Raw genomic sequence first — 21,137 nt, forward strand, 5'->3', positions numbered from 1 at the left:
GTAAGGTGAAAAGCCAGAACACATCATATTAACTCAAACAAATGTAACTGTCAGGCATAGTACTGCTGACTGGTTTTCTGTTTTTCTTTGCTGCTACAGATGGTGGGTACTTTGCAGCTCCTTTGTGTCCTAAATCAGGATTGAAAGGTCAAATGTCAGATAATCTTTGTGACAGTTAAAGTTTGGCTCTCAAGAATTGGCAATTTGGTCCAGACCATGTTGAAATGCTGTGGTGTGACCTTAAGAAGACTGGGAATCAATTTGTGGCCACCAATTGGACAATATCATAAAGAGGAAGTTTGAAATTCTCCAACAACCACTTGAAAGGGTGTTATGAGGAATTTGTAAATGGGCTTTTAAAAACTTTACTCGTAACAATATGGGAAAAATAAATAAAACTGCCGAGATTAAAGGTCCATCTCCTTACCTGGTATAAACAAATAGTAGATCTCAATCTAACAAGAATACACATACCACATAGCCGAGTACATATTTAATCTCTGACTTCCCCCTCACACACCCCACAGTGAACCACAAATATGCATTCAACAGCCATCATCCTCTAGTCGCCAGCGAAGTGGTTTCCCATTCCAAGCGTAGGAGGAAGCCCAGTAAACTGTCTGTGTTAGCTGCTCCTGGGAAAGGCCTCACTGTGTGTGGATGATACTGTTAGCTGAGGTTCCTTCATAGTTATGTGAACTTTACTCTACTAAAGTAATTTTAAATGTCTATGAGTTGCAGCAGACTTAATGAAATTTTACTTTAGAAAAAATGCTTAGTTCATATGATTGAAATTGGACAGAAACCAGAGATGGCAAAAGTACTCACTTTCCGTACTTGAGTAAAAGTACAGATACCTGTGTTAAAAAATACTCTGGTAAAAGTGGAAGTACTGATAAAACTTCTTTACTCAAGTAAAAGTAAGAAAGTACAGGCTTGTAAATTTACTTAAAGTATAAAAGTAAAAGTAGAAACCACTTTTTTCATGCCGTTGCCTACATTTTAAATGGATGTCTGCCAATAGGACTAGATCTCCGTTGTGTTCATTTTCAATCATCTCGTCGTCCATACTACTATGCTAACGCCACCGCCACCAAGCTGCAATGATTTGCCGCGAATGAATACCGCCGAATCTGTCGATTCATCTTGTAGTGGTGCGTCAAATGCAACGTAGATTTCCATCCAATTAGATTGAATTTGGTATTGATGACGTGAAAAATAATTACGGTAACTCCATTGAAATGATTCAAAACTAAAGTAACGAGCCAATTTTTTTAAATGTAAGGAGTAGAAAGTACAGATATTTGTGTAAAAATGTAAGGAGTAGAAGTAAAAAGTCGCCATAAAAATAAGTAGTAAAGTAAAGTAAAAATATCAGAAAAATCTACTTGAGTACAGTAACGAAGTATTTGTACTTCGTTACTTCCCATCTCTGACAGAAACGCATTACATTCTAATATTTTCTGGTTTAAAAGTTAGATTTCCTCTTTTGTAGTTTTGTAGGTTGGAGGTTGTTATGTAATCCATTGCTGACACTCTTTCCGTATGGAGTCATACTGCTGTAACACTTTTAGAATGTGGTTTGGTGACATTTCATCAAAAGAAAAAAGCAAGACTTGCCTATCTGGATGACAACATGTTCTGTTCCGCTTTGTTATCATCGTCATGCTGTGCAGTTTTACATTTAACAAAAACAATTGCTTTTATAATCTTGCTCTATATTTCATCCCCACGTTTCCTGAAGTCTTGACCAGTAATAAATGTTGTGACATTATTGATGTGCTAAACAAAAAGTACCCAATAAGCTCTTCCTTCACATGTATCGCTGAGTTATTTTGGAGGATGCTGCTGGCATCAAATTTAAAACAAGAGCTCCCAGAAAGCATATCCACCCAAGAATCAAGACACTTTCTGCTATTTGTCCTGAAGGAATCCTGATATGAACTAAATAAAATGTCTTTGAGGTTCATTTTGCTGCAAGTCATAAAAACCTTAAAGAGTTTTTGTTTGCCATTTATGCACAACCTTGATCCTACCTGTAAGGCTGGTTAGACCAGTTTCTACAAAAAACTGTATTTAAAATGTAGTTATTAGGATATTAGTAAAGCAAATATGTTAAGATGAATAATTACACGCAGAAGTATTGTAGAGTTAGAAAACAAAATTTAAAAAAAAATTCTCGATCCAGGGATTAGACAAACTGATTATATTCGTAATGTATAAGTAAAGGAGAGAATTGTATGGTGAATTGCCTTTCTCTGTAAGTACAGCTATACAATAGTAGCCATTTAAAATCTCCCCACTTTCCTTGATGGGTCCTTGGCTAGTCCCCTACAATTCCTTTTCAAATATCAATCTTTGTACCAAAGTATTCTTTCTGTCATGATTTGTGGACATTAAGATCTAAAAAGAAGTGCCATCTCCTTGTAATTCAGTGAAAGGGTGGAGTCAGAGTAAAAAAAATATGCATGCCAGGGAGAAGGAGGGGGTCACTCCAGGGGCTGGAATTTGGAGGGGATTCTGCTTAGAGTTGCAGGGAAGTGGGCTGCCATTCGGCTGGCTTTTTACTGGGAAGGGCCATTATGAAATTGGGGTTTGGGGTTTGTTTCTAACAGCTTTGTAACTCTAGTGACTGAGATTTTTGCAGTACAGTTCAGGTTTAGTCATATTCGAAGGAGAGCATGTATGAAAAGCATGTTTCTTTATAAATTCATGCCACAGATGTTGAATAAATACGAATATGAACTTTTATGACAGTTAAATGCAGCTTTGTTTTCCCCATAGCATGATGCTGCCTCCACCAGAGCAGAGATGGTGTTTATTGTAGAACATTAACCAGTGTTCGCTGTGTGTAAAAAATATTAGCTGTCCATCTGTCTCTCTTTATTTACTCCAATCTCTGTCTTACATTACAGTTTTAAACCACATCCTGAATATCCTGCAGTTAAAATATTGAAAGATAAAGATTCACCTGGGCTGAAAATCAGTTATTCAGTGGTTGCAAAGCTAACATCTGACTTATTCAGCAAGAATGAAAAGCATGTCTCTTTCATAAGGTGTTAAGTGTTGTTGAATGAACAAAAGAAAACATAAATTGTTAATGTACATTAAAAGTTTTTTTTTTTTATAAATTTGCACCTCATAAAAAATGTAAGTAAAAACTATTTGTTTTAATATCTGCTGATTCAATCACATGACACCATCCCCCTTCTTGATCTCCTCAGGGAACGTCTGCTGGGCGATGGAAGGTCACAGCGCTCTAACAGTCTGTCCAGTCAGAGCTTCCAGGCCAAACTGACGCTGCAGATCACCAGAGACCCTGTCCTGGACCGCAGCACCGGACATGGCTTCACTCTCACCACAGACGCCCCCCTGCTGGTCAGGGATGTTGCTCCAGGTACACACTGAGCCTGTGTGTCACATGTTCTTCCATGTGGATGAGTGTTTTCTAATACTTCTCTCCAAATGGCTACCTGCTTTATGCAACAGTACTCCGCCTGGAGCAACTCATATTCTTGTCTCCATGCACACACAAACACAGACGCATATAGACAGACACACAAACAAAGACAGAGTCTCTTTTGGCATTCACCCATGTTGTGGGGCGTTGAGCCAGACCAGGACATGAAAACAGCAGAGCCACCTGCTCATCCTTTCTAAATTCAGTATTCAATCACTTTCCATTTATACCTCTAATCAGAGGTGTCAGCTACAGGAAAGACAGGGGGAGATGCTGATCCATCCCTTTTACGTCGATCTTGTAAAATAAGCTGATAAAAAGCCCAGAGGAGAGTCCCACCCAGGCTTCATCTCTGTAATTGCTCTCTGCTGCCAAAGAAAAGATGGTGAGAAAGTGAGAGGGAGGTGATAACTGTGGACAACATCTAACAGAGAGGAGGAGGGGGGATTTAGTCAGCAGTGATTGGATTAAGCGCAAACACAGACAGATTTAAAAAGTCTGCAAAACTGTGAAGGAAGGCAGAAGAGAGAGATGGGAGGAGTCAGGAAATAAAAGCGATCGGGAGAAAAGATCAGGAAATTGGCTGAGCTGTCACGAAAGCTTGAGAGGAGGAGGGTGGAGTTGTGCTTCAATGTGTATTTTAGGGAGAGCTTGCAGCATTCCATTATGGCAGGGAGGGCGAAAATATGCTCAGGTGTGTTGAGAACGCATATGTTCTGTAGGTTTGTGACTGCCATTTGCTACAGTGAGATGAAACGCCTTAGCGTCTCTCTTGCCTCAAGTCAAATGAGTATAAATAACCAGAGTGGGCAGAGCAGAGGCGAACTGGAAGAAACCCAGGATGACTGTAACCCCTCATGTCCTGGAGAGCTCATTCCAACACTGTTGAGTCAGCCGTATTCAATGAGCATGTGTGCCAATCTGTTCTGTGCGGTCGCTCTGCATGTTTCTGCACGTGCAGCCAGAGTGATTGATCAGTCTCATGTTTGTGTGTGTGTGTGTGTGTGTGTGTGTGTGTGTGTGTGTGTGTGTGTACCACAGGAAGCCCTGCAGATGGGATCCTGTACCCAGGGGACCAGGTGCTGCAGATAAATGAAAAAGTGATGGAGGATTTGAGTGCAGAGCAGGTGGAAAACATCTTGAGGTGAGAATATCTAACTGAGGTTTGTGTTTCTATTTCCCTTTGGGATTAATAAAGGATTTTTGAATTTGAATTACTTTTGAATACAACATCTGAGCTGTTATGCCCATATTTAATTAGACTTCATACACCTTGATAATTTCCACATTTTGTCACGACAAAAAAAAAAGTTTTTCAAATTATTTGCAAATTCTAACACGGATATCCACAAATAAAGCACAATGCACCGAGTGTCTTCACTTTGAGCAGGGCCCTATAAGCACAGATAAACAAACAAGTAGATTTCTAACATGCTGGATTAGACTGAAGGTATTTGAATGGTCCAGTAAAAGTCCAGGCCTAAATCAAACAGATAATCTTTGGCAAAACTCACACTCTCTATTTTATCTAGTTTTAATTATTTCCCAAAGAAGATCCTTACATTTGTGTCTCAAATTGTGTAAGACTGGTAGAGATACCCGCCAAAACTTCCAGCTGTACTTAGGGTGAGAGGCGATTTCAATTATATTTTAATTTGTTAAAAAAAGATAAAACCCATGTTTTCCTTTTCCTTTTTTTTTTTTTTACAATAATGCACCAGTTTGTGTTGGTGTACCACATTTAATTCAGTTAAAGACAGCGGTTGTTATGTGGCAACAAAAGGAAACGTTTAATGGGTTCAAATGTAAGACAAAAACATATAAAACAATATGCATGCATCTGGGTTATTTTCTGTTGATTCTTCCATCCAGGGACCTGGAGGATTGCATCAATGTGACTATTCTGCGGCACATGACAGTGAGTACAAAGACGCAGCTAAACACATTAACACGGTCACATAGGGTCATTAGGTCATTATTCCTTCAACCATGAGCAGCTTAGTTCTTAAAGGTATAGTGGAGGATTTTCTTTTTCCCGGTGGATCAGCAAAATAAGTGCCCCTCCTAATTGTCAATCATTCTGGTGATATGTTTATGTAAGGCCATCCTACGTGGTCGTCCCCATTTTCACTTACCGGTTTTAAGTCTGACATAGTGGAAAAATTACAAATCTTCTTTTGGAAAGTAAGCTTGTAGGAGCGATGCAAACAGCAATTCTTAAACAGAGTGTGCACGAGTAGAAATGGGCTTGTGCATGCTCTTGCAAGCTTTTAAAAGGCGTTCCCCCTCGGGAGCGAGTACAGGGTTGTGCGTGTGCATTCTTTTTTAAGTGGAGCGGGCGGGTCTTTTCAAAAATTCGCGAAGATCCTCCACAATGCCTTTAACCTGTGACAGCAGGTTTGCATCCTCTGACTTGGATTTTTCTTCACTTTTTCTTCGGAATTGCAACATGCAGATTAGGATTTTTTTTTAACAATTTGTGGTTTCAGACTTAATTTTGTCTTTTTTCATTGTTGCCCTAGAGAACAAGCCTGATTTAGTGATGATACTTATCTATTGCAGAATCCCAAGTCATCCATTATGTCAGCTGAGAAGAGAGCTCGTCTGAGGAGTAATCCAGTTAAAGTGCGCTTTGCAGAGGAGGTGGTAGTCAATGGACACACTCAGGTAGAAATTAAAAAAAAAATCCTCCTTCTTGAGCTTTAATGGGTTTGAAATGTAACATAATTCTAATGAATGATTTAATTATTTTTTTATTTTTAATCGTGTCTAACTGCTTCTTCCTTATTTTCTCCACTAGGGAAACTCTCTTCTCTTCCTTCCCAATGTTTTAAAAGTCTATCTAGAGAATGGACAGACCAAGGCCTTTAAGTTTGACAATACAACCACTGTCAAGGTAGAGGTGTTTGCTCATTGAGAACGGATGTCTAGATTGTTATTACATGCAGCTGAGTGAGCTCATAGAGCAGATTGTCCATCTGGCATCAGCAGACTGGGATAAAATGTTTGAATCAGTCGATTAAAATGTTGTTTTTCATCTTTTTAGGACATTGTTCTGACACTAAAGGAAAAACTCTCCATGCGAGTGATTGAGCACTTTGGTCTGGTACTAGAGCAGCAGTATAGCATCGCCAAACTATTGCTACTGCATGAAGATGAGCTCATTCAAAAGGTGAGGGATCTGCAGACAAATCCAGACTTCCTTAGTGAGCAGTGAAGGAAGCTCATAATGGTTGAGTGTCAATGACAGGTATTTAGGACCGTTTATGCTTTGTCTCCACCAGGTGGTGCAGAAAAAAGACTCGCATGATTACAGATGCCTGTTCAGGGTTTGTTTCATTCCCAGAGACCCCTCGGACATGCTACAAGAAGACCCCTTGGCCTTTGAGTATCTCTTTTTGCAGGTCAGAGAACCCTACCAGTCAGCACTGCTTTATGTTTTTAATTCAGTCAAAGAAAATAGATAAATCTCAGGGAGATAAAGAAAAGATTGTGTTTTGTTTAGTTTATGGTTTCATTTATTGTACGTTCCCTTGAAAAAGCCCCCAGAAACAAAAGCTACTTTTTTTTTTTTACTCTCCCACTGCTTCAAGTTTCTCTCTGATAATTTTTCAAACCGTCTCCATCTCTTATGATTCCCTTCGGCTGCATATCAATTACTTTGTATTTTGTTGCACCTCTTTGAATTTTCAGTGTTCTTGAAAAGCTGCTGTTCTAAGCAGTCTGGCACTGTGATGCTACCAACCCAATACAAAGCTATATTTTCCCTCATAAACGTTCCTTGAAAGAAGTCTTTGTGCCCTGCTGTGTTTGTTTACTCTTTACTCTGACAGTTCTGGGATCCCGTGTGTTTGTTCCATAAAGACAATCCCCAAGTTTTCTATTTATAGTTTTTATCTAATCTCTGCCATAAAGGAGACGTTAACAGAACATCAGAGCAAAAGCTGCTTCTACATCCGCTCAATGCAGAGCCCGTATGAATTCACTGAGCTTGCTTCTGTTTTCAGAGCGTTGGAGATGTGCTACAGGAACGTTTCGCCGTGGAGATGAAGTGCAACACGGCGCTACGCCTCGCTGCACTGCACATGCATGAGAGACTTGATAGCTGTGGACAAACCCGGGCCTCTATCAAGAGCATTACGTGAGTGTTATGTGTGTCTGGGTCAGTTTAAAGGTCACCCCACTTTTTGAATGCCCTAAAAAGTTGGTTTGCTGCTTTCAGGATTATAATTAGTTTGGGATGAAGATGCTCATTTATTTGTAATCTGTTAATGTGATTGAAAATGTTTAGTGTGTGTTTTGGCATCTGTTGGATTGTGTTACTGAAATGAGGACAGTAGCCTAAATACACACCACCAGAAGCTCTTTCAGCTTCATTTTTAAAGATTGTAGTCGTGATTTTTAAGAGGAAGAGCAGAATTTCAGAAGGATATGATTTGGTTTTAGGGTATTTACAGATCAGGCATCCAGTTGTGATTCCCTCTGGGTTTAATAAGTGGAAAGGTGATTTATTCTGTGAAAGGAATGTTCCTACATTATGTAAATCACATTAATTACTAATGTCTCAATTAACTAATCAGTGTTGTAGTGGTAAGGTCCCACATTGTGTTGCAATGAAAATGTTTTGCCTTAAATGACTGTCTGGAGCTATAAATTGGTGTTTATTCTACTAGGAATTTATTTATTAGATATCCTTTAACAAAATAAACACACTCTATCTAATTAAATGACTTCTACAGCCAATTGGCTGATTTTATATTTCTTTTTAGGGATAATTCAACAAGCTATCATTTTCCATCCACTTCTAAATTATGTTCTGCTTTTTGTTAATCCATCATTTAAAATCTCTAAAGAAAATCCACTAAAGTTTGTGCTTGTAAGGTGACAAAAGATATTATCCTGCTCAGCTTTTTACAATTTCAGGTGATGAATTTGCACGCTCACTACTACACACCCACACCAGCAAGTACAATTATGAAATGGTTGAATGTCGTAGAAACAAAGTTCCTATTTGATAAAGCTTTCTGTCTTTGTTTTAGCATTCAGCAATGAATTAATAATCTAACTCTTACAATCAATTTACCATGCGCCATGTTAAAATGTGACCATTATATCAAAACCAGTCATTTTAAATGTTTTGTTATGTGGTGCAAAAGTTAACATATTTTTTCCCATTTAACTACACTGTTTAATTGTATATTAGTCTCAAAATCCTACCAGATTTTATTATCTACTTTTATTATCTACTATTATCTACTGAAGTAGCATTGTTGGTTGATCATCTAATTTTTTCAGCCTTTCTAACTAAACTTTCAAACTTTATAAAACTATTCAAAATAAAACATCTATAAAATTCCCTCTTTTTGTGACCGAAAGCAGTGAAAATTTAGAGACTTTAAAAAGTGGCTTACACAACATCTTGGATTCTCTCCATTCTTTGTAGTTTTCCATGCCGTTATGTGAGAAGAACAGCATGCTTTACAATCCATATTGATATGCATGGAAGGTTTAACAATGCAAACTGGTATGCACACTGGAATTCATGTAAACTTTCTAAACCCTTAAGGCTGCCCCTGTCAACAAAAATCCAGTTAATTTGTTGACAAGGCTAATGTTTTCCTCAGAGAACTGTTTGCTGACAGCAAAGTTTTTTTCCACAATGGGAGAAGATGGTTGCCGTTTTATACTTACTTGTTTTTCGGTTATTTTCTATATAGAATTTATTTCTAGTGATAGAGATCATTTTAGTAATGAAAGTGTTTCTTTTAGATGTGTTTTGATTCCTGTCTGTATTTGTGGTTGACAGGAAGGAGTTTGGTCTGGACAGCTTTATCTCACCCACACTGCTGAGCAACATGAGGGAGAAGGACCTAAGGAAAGCAATCAGCTACCACCTCAAAAAGATCCAGTCCCTGCTTGAGCCGCGGCAGAAGGTAGATGAGGAAGACTTTACTGAATAAATGCTTTGTGTGATGTGGAGGCTTTTGGGTACATTTCAGATGCTAATTTCCACTGAGGTGAACTGTCACGTCGCATCCGTGGGACGTTTGTGGTGCTCCCAAGTTATCGGCCTCATACCACTACAATAGGGCTACTGTCAATCATTATAATGGTTTTATATAGCAGACTAGACCTTCCAAGAGTTAAGGAATAGCAGCTGATTTAATTTATGCTTTTTCAGGTGCTTCAAATTTCTTTATGATTTAGTTGACACTTTAACAGCTTAAAGTAGTGAAATAAAAGAAAGTAAGTAAATGAGCAATATTGGGAAGTAGAGTAATTAAAAAGGGGTAAATTATTTCTAAGTTCGTTTTACTATATTTACTCTCTCTAAATGTCAACTTTTGTGTTTCAGGTCATATCTGCTACTCAGGCTCGATTGGCCTACCTTACTCAGCTTGGAGAACTTATTTCCTATGGTGGACGCTCTTACACAGCTACAATGATGGTAATTTTTTTCCCCCTTAAAGTTTTGTAAGTCTAGTTCCAAAATTAAAAACAGCAGCATCTTTTCTACGTCAGAAACATTTTTGTGTCATGTTACCGTCAAGACATCATGCAGTTGGAAAACAAGGATTTCCAGGCTAAAACTCTCAATTCCCGCAAACATCCCAATGTGCTCTTGTTACTGTGGTGGCCATTAGAGCAGGGGTCTTCAACGTTTTCCCGGCCAAGGACCCCTAAACTGATGGCGAGATTTTTTATTTTATTATTATTTTTTTTAACTTAACCTTTATTTAACCATGAAAAAAAATCCCATTGAGATTAAAAACCTCTTTTTCAAGGCAGTCCTGGGCAAGAAGCAGCAAAGTTAAATACGAAACATAGATACATTAAAATAAGATGAAGCGGGGACCCCTTAATTAAATGTATTGTATAAAATTGTGTTATATCAAACTAGTCCTTAAATCACTCTATTACAGATGGAGTAATGTAACGAAAGTAGTTTCACCCTGGGATTATTAAAGTATTTCGGATTCTGATTCCTGGTTGATTGGACAGGTGTTGTAAATGAAATGGTGCCCAATTTGAAAGAGCTCCTTAGTGTCGCTGAATGTGTGCATTGATGACTGAAAGTCATCTTCTGCCTCCATTTATCTGTTTACTACAGTGTGTTGAATTCATTTAAATGTGTATTTAAAGACATTTCAATTAGTGGAAAAAATTGCAGGGGGAATATAAATAAAAGGTTTAGGTTACAGCTATCCGATACCTGTTTGACCTCTTCTCTCTGGTTAATTTGTTATTTATGTTGAAGACTATCTCAATATATAAGTCATGTTTTTAGAATTTTAAACAATGTTATAGTTTTAATTCATATTTCCAAAAAGATAAAAAAAAAACTTTTTAAGATTAGATATTTTATGCATCAAATCTTGATATTCTTTCTCTGACTTTTTGAAGAACTAAAAAATCTAGAGTCTATGTTTCTGTTCCTACTATTAAACTTATTGAAACAACATTTTTTTTATATCTTCTCATTTCCACTTTGACTTATTTTTACTCAGAAACACAGATCTGCAATGATGACTAAGACATCTTCTGCCTCTATTTATCTGTTTGCTACAGTGTTGAATTCATGTTAATGTGTATTCAAAAACATTTCAATTAGTGAAAAAAAATTGCAGGGGGGAATATAAAAAAAAAACAAACAAGTCTAATCAACCAAAACTTTCGCGACCCCCCATGCAGTACCTCCACGGACCCCCTAGGGGTCGCGGACCCCCTGTTGAAGACCTTTGCATTACGTATAGTGAATGCATTTTAAAGTTTGATATGGTGCACTAACTTAGTTGAAGTAGTCTTTGAAAGCTGGGTAAACTGCGGTCATGTAGTTTGACATGGTCGCTAATAATACTTAGATACACTGTGACATTCAAACAGCTTATACTTAGGGTTCCAAAGTGTGCCAAGAAAATTTTCCATTTTGGCAAGACCATCATACTTTTGGCCCAACCATCTTAGTGTCTCGACTAAAAATGAGACATATGGGATCCGACAAAGTTTTGTTTTCAGTCTGTTTGGACAATTCAATGCCAGAGTTGTTTACTAACTTTAAAAATACAAAAGTTGTTTTCTTAACACTGTTGGATGAGCTGGTGTAAAAGCTTATCCAAATTATAGTGCAAACAAAACAAACAATCTCTGGTCCACTTTAGAATGTGGGTTTTGACTCACTTGCCAGAAAGTACTGGTGTGGTTTTCTAACAATAGAAAAGGAAAGAGACTATTCAGCAAGAGAAAAAAGTGAAAAAAGAGAGATAGTTAAGACCTCAGCATATGTTTTTGTCAAACTGCCATTTGTTTGATATTTTCAAATAATATTTTTACTTGAAATTCCCTGTAAATAGGCTGTTTCTGTTTCATTCATACTTCCCTGCCTATCAGACCAATTATATTACTAAGTCTAATGTGCATTTGTACTTCAGCAAGTTGTCTTCATCCCTGTTGATGTATAAATAAATGTGGCCCAAGTTGAGTTGGCCCAATTATGATTATTGCTAACGATCAATTCAACAGGTGGCCCTAATGTTTCCTCGCTGTAATATAATTTTTTGTCTGTATTTGCTTACCTTGATTGATGGTCAGCTTCAGGACAGGGAAGTGCTGGTCAGCCTGCTGGTAGGAGCCAAATATGGATTGAGTCAAGTCATTAACCACAAGCTCAACATGATATCCACCTTGGTTGAGTTCAGCAGCATCAGCCGAGTGGAGCTGCTATCCGAGTCAGAAAAAGTCAGCCTGCTGCGCATTTCACTGCATGATATGAAGGTATGAAAGATACCAGTGGAGGCATTGGTTCAGATTCTGTATTATTCATAATCATGTTGGCACTGATGTAAAAAAAAACACAAAAAAAAAACATGCAAATGCCCTTACTGTACTATTTCTGTGCCAAATTTCATACTAGAATAAATATAGGTCAGGCATTTCACTTCAAGTTCAGCACTATATAGCCTTTGGGAGTTAGTGTACTTAATGATTTTCTGACACAAAGGTGACAGTGTCTTCTTCTTTCTCCCACTCCTTCGTCTTTGTCTTCTTACCCTCCGGCTTTAATCACCATGCTTCACCTAATGTTCTCCAATGCCCTCCCCTCTCTCAGCCATTTGCCTTACTGATGGATTCTGTGGCAGCCAAAGACTTAGGGTGTTTGCTGGGAGGCTACTGCAAACTCCTGGTGGATCCAAGTGTTAATGTCTTCCGTCTGGGGCGCCCGAAAGTCAGGGTGCACCGGATTCCTGCTGAAGAAGGTGTGTGTGGGAGGTTCGCCGTAATAGAGGGCGTGTGCTATGAATCCCTATCAAGTGAGCAAAAAACTGTTTCACTTAAAAATATCACTTTCTGGTTTTGGCCTTTTAAAATATTTTCTACATCGGATTTATGTTTAGTGTAGCCTCCTGAGACCCACTGAGTTATTTTTCGCTCCTAAAGAGAGCACTATTCTAAGGACTATGATTTTATAAAACGTATATAAACTGTTTATATCCAAGAATTTAAAGTGGCCCTCAAAAGTGTGGACACACAGTTTAAAATGTCCTGTTTTTTGAGATGTAAAAAAATGAATCATGTTAAATTATCAACAATATATCATGGCACATAATGTACAGGCAGAATGTGCCCACCTGCAAAATTCCTCTCTAAAATGTAGATTGAATTATTGTCTTTTCTTTCACGATCAGTGATGATGAAAAATTAAATTTCTATTGATCCTTAGTTGTCTCAGCTGGAAATTCCTCCAGCTTTCACCTGGTCTTTCTAATACAATTAGAGATATCTTCAGTTTCTGTGACGTCACTGGTTTCCTAAATAGTCTTAAATCATTGATTAGGTGTTTTTGTTGTTGCATGTTTTATAAATAAGCCTGGTGAACTACAATTTCGTCCCAAAATACACTTCTGTACGATAGGGCCCTATTATGAATGGCATGCTATGGTTTTATCAAAAATAAAAAAATTAGATGTGGAAACACTATTTATGGAGGGTGGGAACCCATCCATCCATCTTATTCCGTCAGGGTCGGCCTATCTCGCCTAACTGTGGCAGTCTAAGTGCGGGGGGGGGGGTCATCCTGGAAATGTCACCAGTTTGTCACAGGGCAGGTGAGAACCCAAGAAGACTAAATGTTTAAACTACAAGAATTAGGTTTATTTCATTTAATTCTGTCCTGTACAATGACAAGAAAGCTTCTTCTTGGTCTAAATGACTCAGATAGTCTTTCAGGAAAGCATTAGTTTGAAGTGATAAAACCTTACCTAATCATATTAACGCACATTTAAATGGTGATTACTTAAGGTTTATCTCCTCCTAGCCGTTAAATGGCAGACTCATGCTCGCCTGCTCTTGTTATGTATTGCCGGTTTCTAGCTCCAATTTTAGAAAAAAGTAACTTAGCTGTCCAGAAAAATGTGGCAACTTTGCTTCCTTAAGTTGATACCATCGCTCAAAAGCTTGACTGATGTTTCTTTTTTTGCTTATGATATTACATCTGATATTGTACTATTTGTATTGGTGCCGAATCCTACCACATTGTCTTTGGGATCTTAAACAAACTGAAACATTTAGGCCTATATATATTATGAAAAATTTGGAAAACAAAAAATAAATAATAGAACAATATTTATATATTATTTTTTTGTCAGTGAAATTAATACTTTTTTTCTGCACCCATCTAGTTGTTCTGTGGATTAATCGTTTTTTTTTTTTTTTTTAAATGTAATCATTTTCATGAAAAATCTGAAGCTATGACCATTATTTTTTTCCAAATTATTCCCTGTAACACGTGTATACATACTAATAAAACATATCCACATAGTCATATTTTTACATCACAAAAAAGTTGGCAATTAAAAAGGGGTGTGTACACTTTGAGAGCCATATTAATAAAGAGATTGGGGCTGATTACTGTGATCTTAAATATTAAATTATTTGGACTAAATTGTGATGAATTATAAGACATATTGAATATTTTGGAAAATATTTTAGCATTCCTTCAGGGTTTCAGAAGGGTATATAACTAGCCTGTATGAATATGTATAAAATTTATTCATATAATACTCTATTATAATTAATCATGTTTTATTTTCTATTGTGCATTCAAAAAAACTTATGCTTTGCTTGTTTTTTGTTTGTGTTAGGTTATGTGTCTCGCTGCTGCAGTGATTCAGATGACTCAACAGATGACGATGACCCTATGGATTCCCAGAGTTACAAAGGCTCAGATCACACAAGCACAGACTGGGAAGAAAGGAGAAGAGAGGAGGAGGAAAAGAGGAAAGATGAAGAAAGAAAAGAGAGGGAAGAACACGAAGGCAAACAGGAAGTAAAAATAATAGTTACAACAGAAGGCAAGGAAAATGAAAGCGAAGAGGAAGAAGGTGCAACAGGAAGTGGTCTTCGTAAATTTAATGTTGTTGATGAAGAAATGAACCTAGAGACCAGCTGGTACCACACTGACCTAAGAGTCACTAGTAGCTTCTCAAGCTTGTCCAGCAGCTCCTTGAGCACTGCCCTGGAGGAAAGCAGTGCTGCAGCCAAAGCCCCTTCTCGCTTAGACGCTCTTCGCGGGTCAAGCCCATGCGAAGATCCTTCAAACTTGAGCGTCCACCACCCCTACCTACTTGATCCAAAGCGTCAAGTGCCCCTTCGACCCACAAATCTGAACTACCGTGGCAATGATAACTCTTTCCTCTGCTTTGCTGAACTCTCCAAGGATGATTTCTTGCCAAGTCCAGCAGGCGCTACAAGTGAAGATGATGATGAGGAGGAGGAGGAGGAGGAAGAGGGAGACCTGGGCATCCATCAACTCAGACGCATTTCTAAGATTCCTAGTTCAAGGGATCTGAGAATGATTGACAGCACACCTTTTGAAAGATTGCCCATTAAAAGAAAGAAAAAGATTCCCCCCAAAGTTCCATTAAGAACGAGTTCTATTCCTGGTAATAAATCTGCACAAGCCGAGCATCGCTTGTCTAAAGATGAGGACGGCCTTTTTCTTACTCCCTCACCCAACCCAAAACCAGCTCTTTTGTTAAAGGACAATGTCTCAGAATCAGAAGATGAGTTTTTTGACGCACAGGAGAGATTTACTCCACCAGTTCCAGATCTGTCAGGTTAGTTTGAGTGAGACAATTGCATATCTCATTTTGTGAAAAAGTCTACTGACCATGTTGGCACCATATATTTTAAATAAGCATATCATGAACAAACTTAGAATTATTTAATTAAAAGTTATTGAAAACTCAATGTCTATGAAATATTGTCATGCTTTAGCTCTTCTTTAATCTTTCTTTTCTCTGTCTTTTAAAGATGCTGAGCTGGCTGATCGGAAAAATGCTAATCGCTTGAGTGGAACCTGGAATAGTCTTCAATCTGTCTCAAGAAAAGAACCACCATCCCCCCTTGCTAATAAACCTCGATCCCCTAAAATAAAAAAGGAATCTGAGTTGCTAAAAGACTCTACAAATCAACTTTTTCAACAACCATCCAGTCCCTCAAAGCCGTCTCAGAAATCTGAAGCTAAAGTGAAACCACCACTGGCACCTAAACCCCAACTACCTCCCAAACCTCAGATGATCCCTCCCAAGTCACCCCAACATGGACGATCATATGCCCAGTGCAACGGGGATGCTCCTGGACGTTTGTCTTCTGAACTTTTGGAAATGGAGCCAGATACAATGGAGTTCAAGTCTGTCACATTGGGTGGATTGCCTGTCTCCTCGTCAATTATTACAGCAGTGAGATGTTACAAACAGCCTGTAACCAACACAACACCACAAAATGAGGAAAACACTATTAAAAAGGAAATCTTACAGAAAAACAAAAATCTTGTGTGTGAGAATGGGTTACAGGGTATTCCTAATGACAATAAAATTATTGAAGATAAAAAAGAAACAGAAAAGGTTGATGAGAACGTCAATGGACCTAACATTTTAACGAAAGGTCCACCCAGCTCCCATTCTGTCCCACGCTCTAATTCAGGGACAAAGCTTGCTGTTCCCCCTCCAGTTCCCCCCAAACCTACATGTTCTAGCAGTTTTCATCCTTTATCGCTACCTGCTAGCTCCCCTGTCTCTCCTACTGATCCAAATAAAGGGATTTTTAAGGATACAGTCAGTACACCAAATGGAATCCACCCTTGGAGTAGTCGCAATGGCAGCATCCAGTCAGGGCCTAGGAGGGTTTCTCTGAGCCATGAGAGCCTATCACCTAAAAATGCAGATGCACCACTCACAATTACCACCTCACCCTCCTCTGTGGATTGTAAAGGTGTTGGGGGCCTTGAAAGCAAAGAGCCTGGTCGATCTGGTTCAGGATCCGATCTGAGAACTAGCTCTTCTAGTTTGGGAGGAAGACTACCAGCTTCTGCTCTGAGAGGAAGGATCCAGTCTTTGCCCTGGTACATGACTCGTTCCCAAGAGATTCTTGGAAATTTGGACTATCCCTCAACAAGTTCTATCAATGGAGACACCTCTGGTTTTGGCTCTGGTTTGTCTGTTGCAAGTGGCCTATCAGACTTAAATAAAACCCCTGTCAAGGACACGGATACAGTTGCATCAAAATCAGGAAGTAAAGGAAGCATCTTAGATGATGGAGCAGAGGTTGTCATCGCAACCATCAGACAGGCTCCAGAGGTAAGTTCACATATGAAAAAGGCAAGTGGAACAAATGGCTCACACCCAAATCTGAGTTTCAGAGATATAAGTCCACATAGTGGCTGTGTTTCTTCAGAGCAGCCACAGTCACGAACTCACTCAGCTGTGGGGCTGGGTGGTGTAACAAGCATGCAGATTGGAGGCGACTCCCCAACCTCCTCTGGAGCAGACACTACTCCTCCACAGCAACATCGGGAGTCTTGTGGTTGTCACACCGTTTATGCCAACTGTTTTAGTGGAGACACTGAGGAAGGGGTGAGCTTTGATGAGGAACTTACTGTTTATGAATTCTCTCGCCGTATACGCCCCAAACCTGCTCAAGCATCTTCTCCAACCACACCTGCTCCAAAACCCAACATTCTCTCACTTTTGAAGGACAACCCTCGACCACTGTCTACCTTCTCCACTGCATCCTCTGAACTGAGTCCACTCGTTTCGTGTCCAGTTTCCCCTACAGTTTCACTCAGTGGTCGTCTGCGTTCCCTTTCTAACAAGAACTATGGGGGGCTAAGGGGTGGTTTTGCCTCTCTGCGTGAAGACATAGATCAACTTCTTCTAGTATTAGACAGGGACGGGCTTGACCAGCCTCAGCAACACTCAAAATTGGAGACCACAGACCTAAATCACAATGGAACACAAGACAATATGGCTTCAGGTAAAAGTTGCACAGGGGTAAGTCCTGTCATCATGACAGAGCCTGAAAAAAGTCTTCTCCAGGCAGAGGCTCGTCGACTAGCATCTGGATGCCAGCGAGCGACGCGTGTTGGTTGGGCTCCGGATGAGGCTCTGCGTTCTTTAACTACTAGTTTTAGCGCCCTGGTTCAGCTGTCAGCTGCCTGCCTGAAAACAAACCCCTGTCCTGGTTGTGAGGTCTGCAATAAAGCAAGACTAGTTGACAAAGATGAGGACGATGATGGCCAGCAGCCTATGGAGAAGTTGAAGGAGATAGTTGGTCTGTATAGAGAGTTTGTCGGGGCGGTTGAAACAGCTGGGACTGGCGGTGTTAATGGTGGTAGAAATGTGGGGTCTGGACAGAGTCAAGGGGAGGAAGATGGCGTAAGGCTGCTAGCCAAACGCTGCACTCTGCTCATCTCATCCGTATTCGCGCTCACACAACTTTTCCGGTCACGCACACTGGAAACCACGGACACACCTGGCCGTGTACCTCTCAATTTTTGACCCAAACATTAAGACTCATAAAACAATGGACTCCAGAACTGAGACGAGGAAACTGCACAGAACAAATTGGTTTGTTACTCTAGTATTTTTGTACAAGTGCCATGCACACAACACAATACACATACTGACACCTCACATAATCCTAGAGGAGAGATGTCTGCCTCTCTTTGTAACACATGTGGACTATGCATTTGTAGATATGAATTTTATAATTACTTTATTCTCTTATTTTATGATACAACACCTGTATGTATGTGCTAAATATCCATGTACGTATTTATGTATTTATTTTTACAATGGTTGCACCACTATTTGTCATGTGCAGATCTCTGGTGAGTAAAACCTAAACAAATGGATGTCACTGGATTTTTTAATTTTATTTTCTCCGTCTCTGAGACAGTATTATGTTATCCTTTGCTGCTTCTAAAAACAATCTTCGCTCTACAAGGTGTAATCTGTAAATTGTCTATCTAAGTTTATTGACTAGTACATTTACTTACAACACAGAGAATATACTTTGTTACAGTTTTGAACTATAGTAATTAACCGTTATTTTTTTTGTATGTGTAAGGTTTACACCTTTTTTAAGGGTTTGATTTATAAACCTTCCAGTTTCAAATAAATGTGGTACCAAACTCTACCATTATACAGCAGGGAGAGCACTTTTGACTGTTACAGATTGCACCTTTTTGTGAGACATAACCTTTTATGAAATGTTTTTATTTTGTCCTTTTCCCTGTCCAGATTATTCTGTGTAGTTTCTTGGTATTATTCCCTTTTCCCACCTGTATGCAGTATTATAACATTGTTATTGTTTTCATCCAAATGTCTACATTTATATGTTTTCTGGATATGTGGGGATGGGGGCTTAGGCAGTGAAACAGTGGACCTTATTTATGTAGTTGGCACAAGGGTGACTGTTAAACTCTGTCCAGATGTAGCAAAGATCCAAAGTCTTAAAACCACTGAGCCAGAACTGTTCCTGCTTTGGATTCCTCTTTGTAAAACACTTTATCAATTACAAACTGAAAGATTTACTGACAGTGGTGAGAAATGAAGAAATACATCTGTGTCCTACCTTAGTTTATGCCTATGCAAACATAAACTCCTTAGCCCATGCACACTATTGTATGCTGATTTTATCGTTTTCAATGTGAGCATTAAAACAAACAACAGACGCATTATATTTCTGTGAATATAATGTGCATTTTCTTTGTTTAAAATGTCAGATTTTCATCTTGCTTTGTGGAAACTGCCTGCATTACGACTTGCAACAATATGCAAAGCTGCATGATATTTGCAACCGTCAATGTAAAGACTCCTGTCTGTAATGATCTCTGTGAATCGCCGCTAAAATTATTACATTGCTCTATCATTTGATGTAGCGTTCGCTAATCAGCTCGCCATTTATAAGACACGCTGCCAAGTCCTGGATGAGCCATCCACCATGAAGGATTTACTCAAGCCACTTTTGAAAACAGGAAGGTACTTAAGACTAATCAGTCAGTAGCTGCTCCTGTAAATATGATAAGGGGATTAGATAAATAAAGGCTGTTTAACTGTGTATAGGTGGCTGGTGAGGAGAGGTATTTCTTTTTTCCAAAATGACAAGGGAAAACTTTGTGAAGGGTATGAAGGTAAATCTACTATTTGAGACTTTCAGCTACATTGTCTTCAGGTAGCTTTACCCATGACTGCACTAACAAACCATTCTGTGATGTTCCAAGTGTTTTTGCCTTCTTTTGTTCATCAGACAGGCTCACAGAACAATGAGAGTCTGTTACACTCTTCTGTCTTCATGCACAAAAGTTCCTATAAAACATGTTTCTACCCAGGAGATCCCATTTCCATATTTGCATCCAACATAGCCAATGTAACAAAACGTGTACTCTTTGGGAATAAATGACACACTGACCTTAACTGTCTTTGTTTACTGGGTGTCTGTGTCTGCTGGATGTTTGTAATAGATCAATAAGTGACTTCAGGTAACCCTGTTGAAATAATAGGTCCTGTTCATAGACCTAAAATATTATTGATTGCATTGCAAATTAAAAACTAAAAGCCAAATTGCTGCAGTTTAAAATGAAAACAAAAAGCCTTTGAGTGAGAGCTTACAGTATTACTGTATCCTTTTGACATGTCTAAACCTGTAATGCAGTTAATGAGGATTACTGTAAGCTTTCTTTCTCGGTCGTAACTCGCTTCCCGTCTGCTAAGGCAGCGTTCATCTGTGAACTCAAGCGTCTTCCTTTATCCCTGATCTCTTTGTCATCTCTTTTTATTTGAAATCCAAGTAAATATTTAATCTACATTATTGAAAGACTTATTTTGTAGTGTAGTGTGATCTTGTCAGATTTAAATCACCAAGAAAAACCAAGAGCTGATAGACTTTGTAACTAAAGAAGCTAAACTCTTCTAAGGCCAAAGTCCTCACATAAATCTTGACTTTTATTTTGTTGTCAGGCTCCTTGTTGCAGTAATCTAAAGAGGAACATTCATCGATGTAGTCTTGCTGGCATCTCTTCGGTGACTAAAAATAACAAACAGTCATTACAGTCACGATATTTTAGAAAGCATTTTACAAATGAGTGGCAACTCTACGTTTTCAACATGACATTGTTATACAGCGCCCAGGGATGTTTAAGTGTTTCAAGAGCAAGGATCAGAGTGCATGTCAGGCAAAGGACAGGTTAGACGAGTGACATATTCTACAATGAAACTGGGTGGATTGAAAGGGTTGGCATGAAAGTCACAAATACACAAGAATCATTCTTTGTCAAGGTTACATAACTATCTCATCACAATGCCTTGTAAAAGTATTCATAAACCCTTGATCTTTCTCA

The 21,137-nt window shown here is 38.8% G+C and overlaps 1 protein-coding gene across 4 annotated transcripts in view; it reads left to right on the top strand.

Moving 5' to 3' along the window:
• frmpd1b (FERM and PDZ domain containing 1b) overlaps window positions 1-20,214 on the top strand; it is a 38,241-nt gene extending 18,027 nt beyond the window's left edge. For 3 of the 4 annotated variants that reach the window (XM_038296545.1, XM_038296547.1, XM_038296546.1), the window contains 14 exons: window positions 3,225-3,397; window positions 4,502-4,604; window positions 5,333-5,378; window positions 6,023-6,127; window positions 6,261-6,356; window positions 6,507-6,632; window positions 6,745-6,864; window positions 7,468-7,601; window positions 9,267-9,393; window positions 9,816-9,908; window positions 12,050-12,232; window positions 12,567-12,768; window positions 14,599-15,573; window positions 15,770-20,214. In XM_038296545.1, the coding sequence (XP_038152473.1) occupies window positions 3,225-3,397; window positions 4,502-4,604; window positions 5,333-5,378; window positions 6,023-6,127; window positions 6,261-6,356; window positions 6,507-6,632; window positions 6,745-6,864; window positions 7,468-7,601; window positions 9,267-9,393; window positions 9,816-9,908; window positions 12,050-12,232; window positions 12,567-12,768; window positions 14,599-15,573; window positions 15,770-18,294 (5,008 nt within the window). In that variant the 3' untranslated portion in view covers window positions 18,295-20,214. The remainder of the gene's footprint in view (window positions 1-3,224; window positions 3,398-4,501; window positions 4,605-5,332; window positions 5,379-6,022; window positions 6,128-6,260; window positions 6,357-6,506; window positions 6,633-6,744; window positions 6,865-7,467; window positions 7,602-9,266; window positions 9,394-9,815; window positions 9,909-12,049; window positions 12,233-12,566; window positions 12,769-14,598; window positions 15,574-15,769) is intronic. The other variant, XM_038296549.1, reaches the window with a different exon arrangement.
• Window positions 20,215-21,137: the final 923 nt, after the last annotated feature.

Source organism: Cyprinodon tularosa, unplaced genomic scaffold (genome assembly GCF_016077235.1).
Source record: "Cyprinodon tularosa strain WSP-4 unplaced genomic scaffold, ASM1607723v1 ctg371, whole genome shotgun sequence".
Lineage (NCBI taxonomy): Eukaryota > Metazoa > Chordata > Actinopteri > Cyprinodontiformes > Cyprinodontidae > Cyprinodon > Cyprinodon tularosa.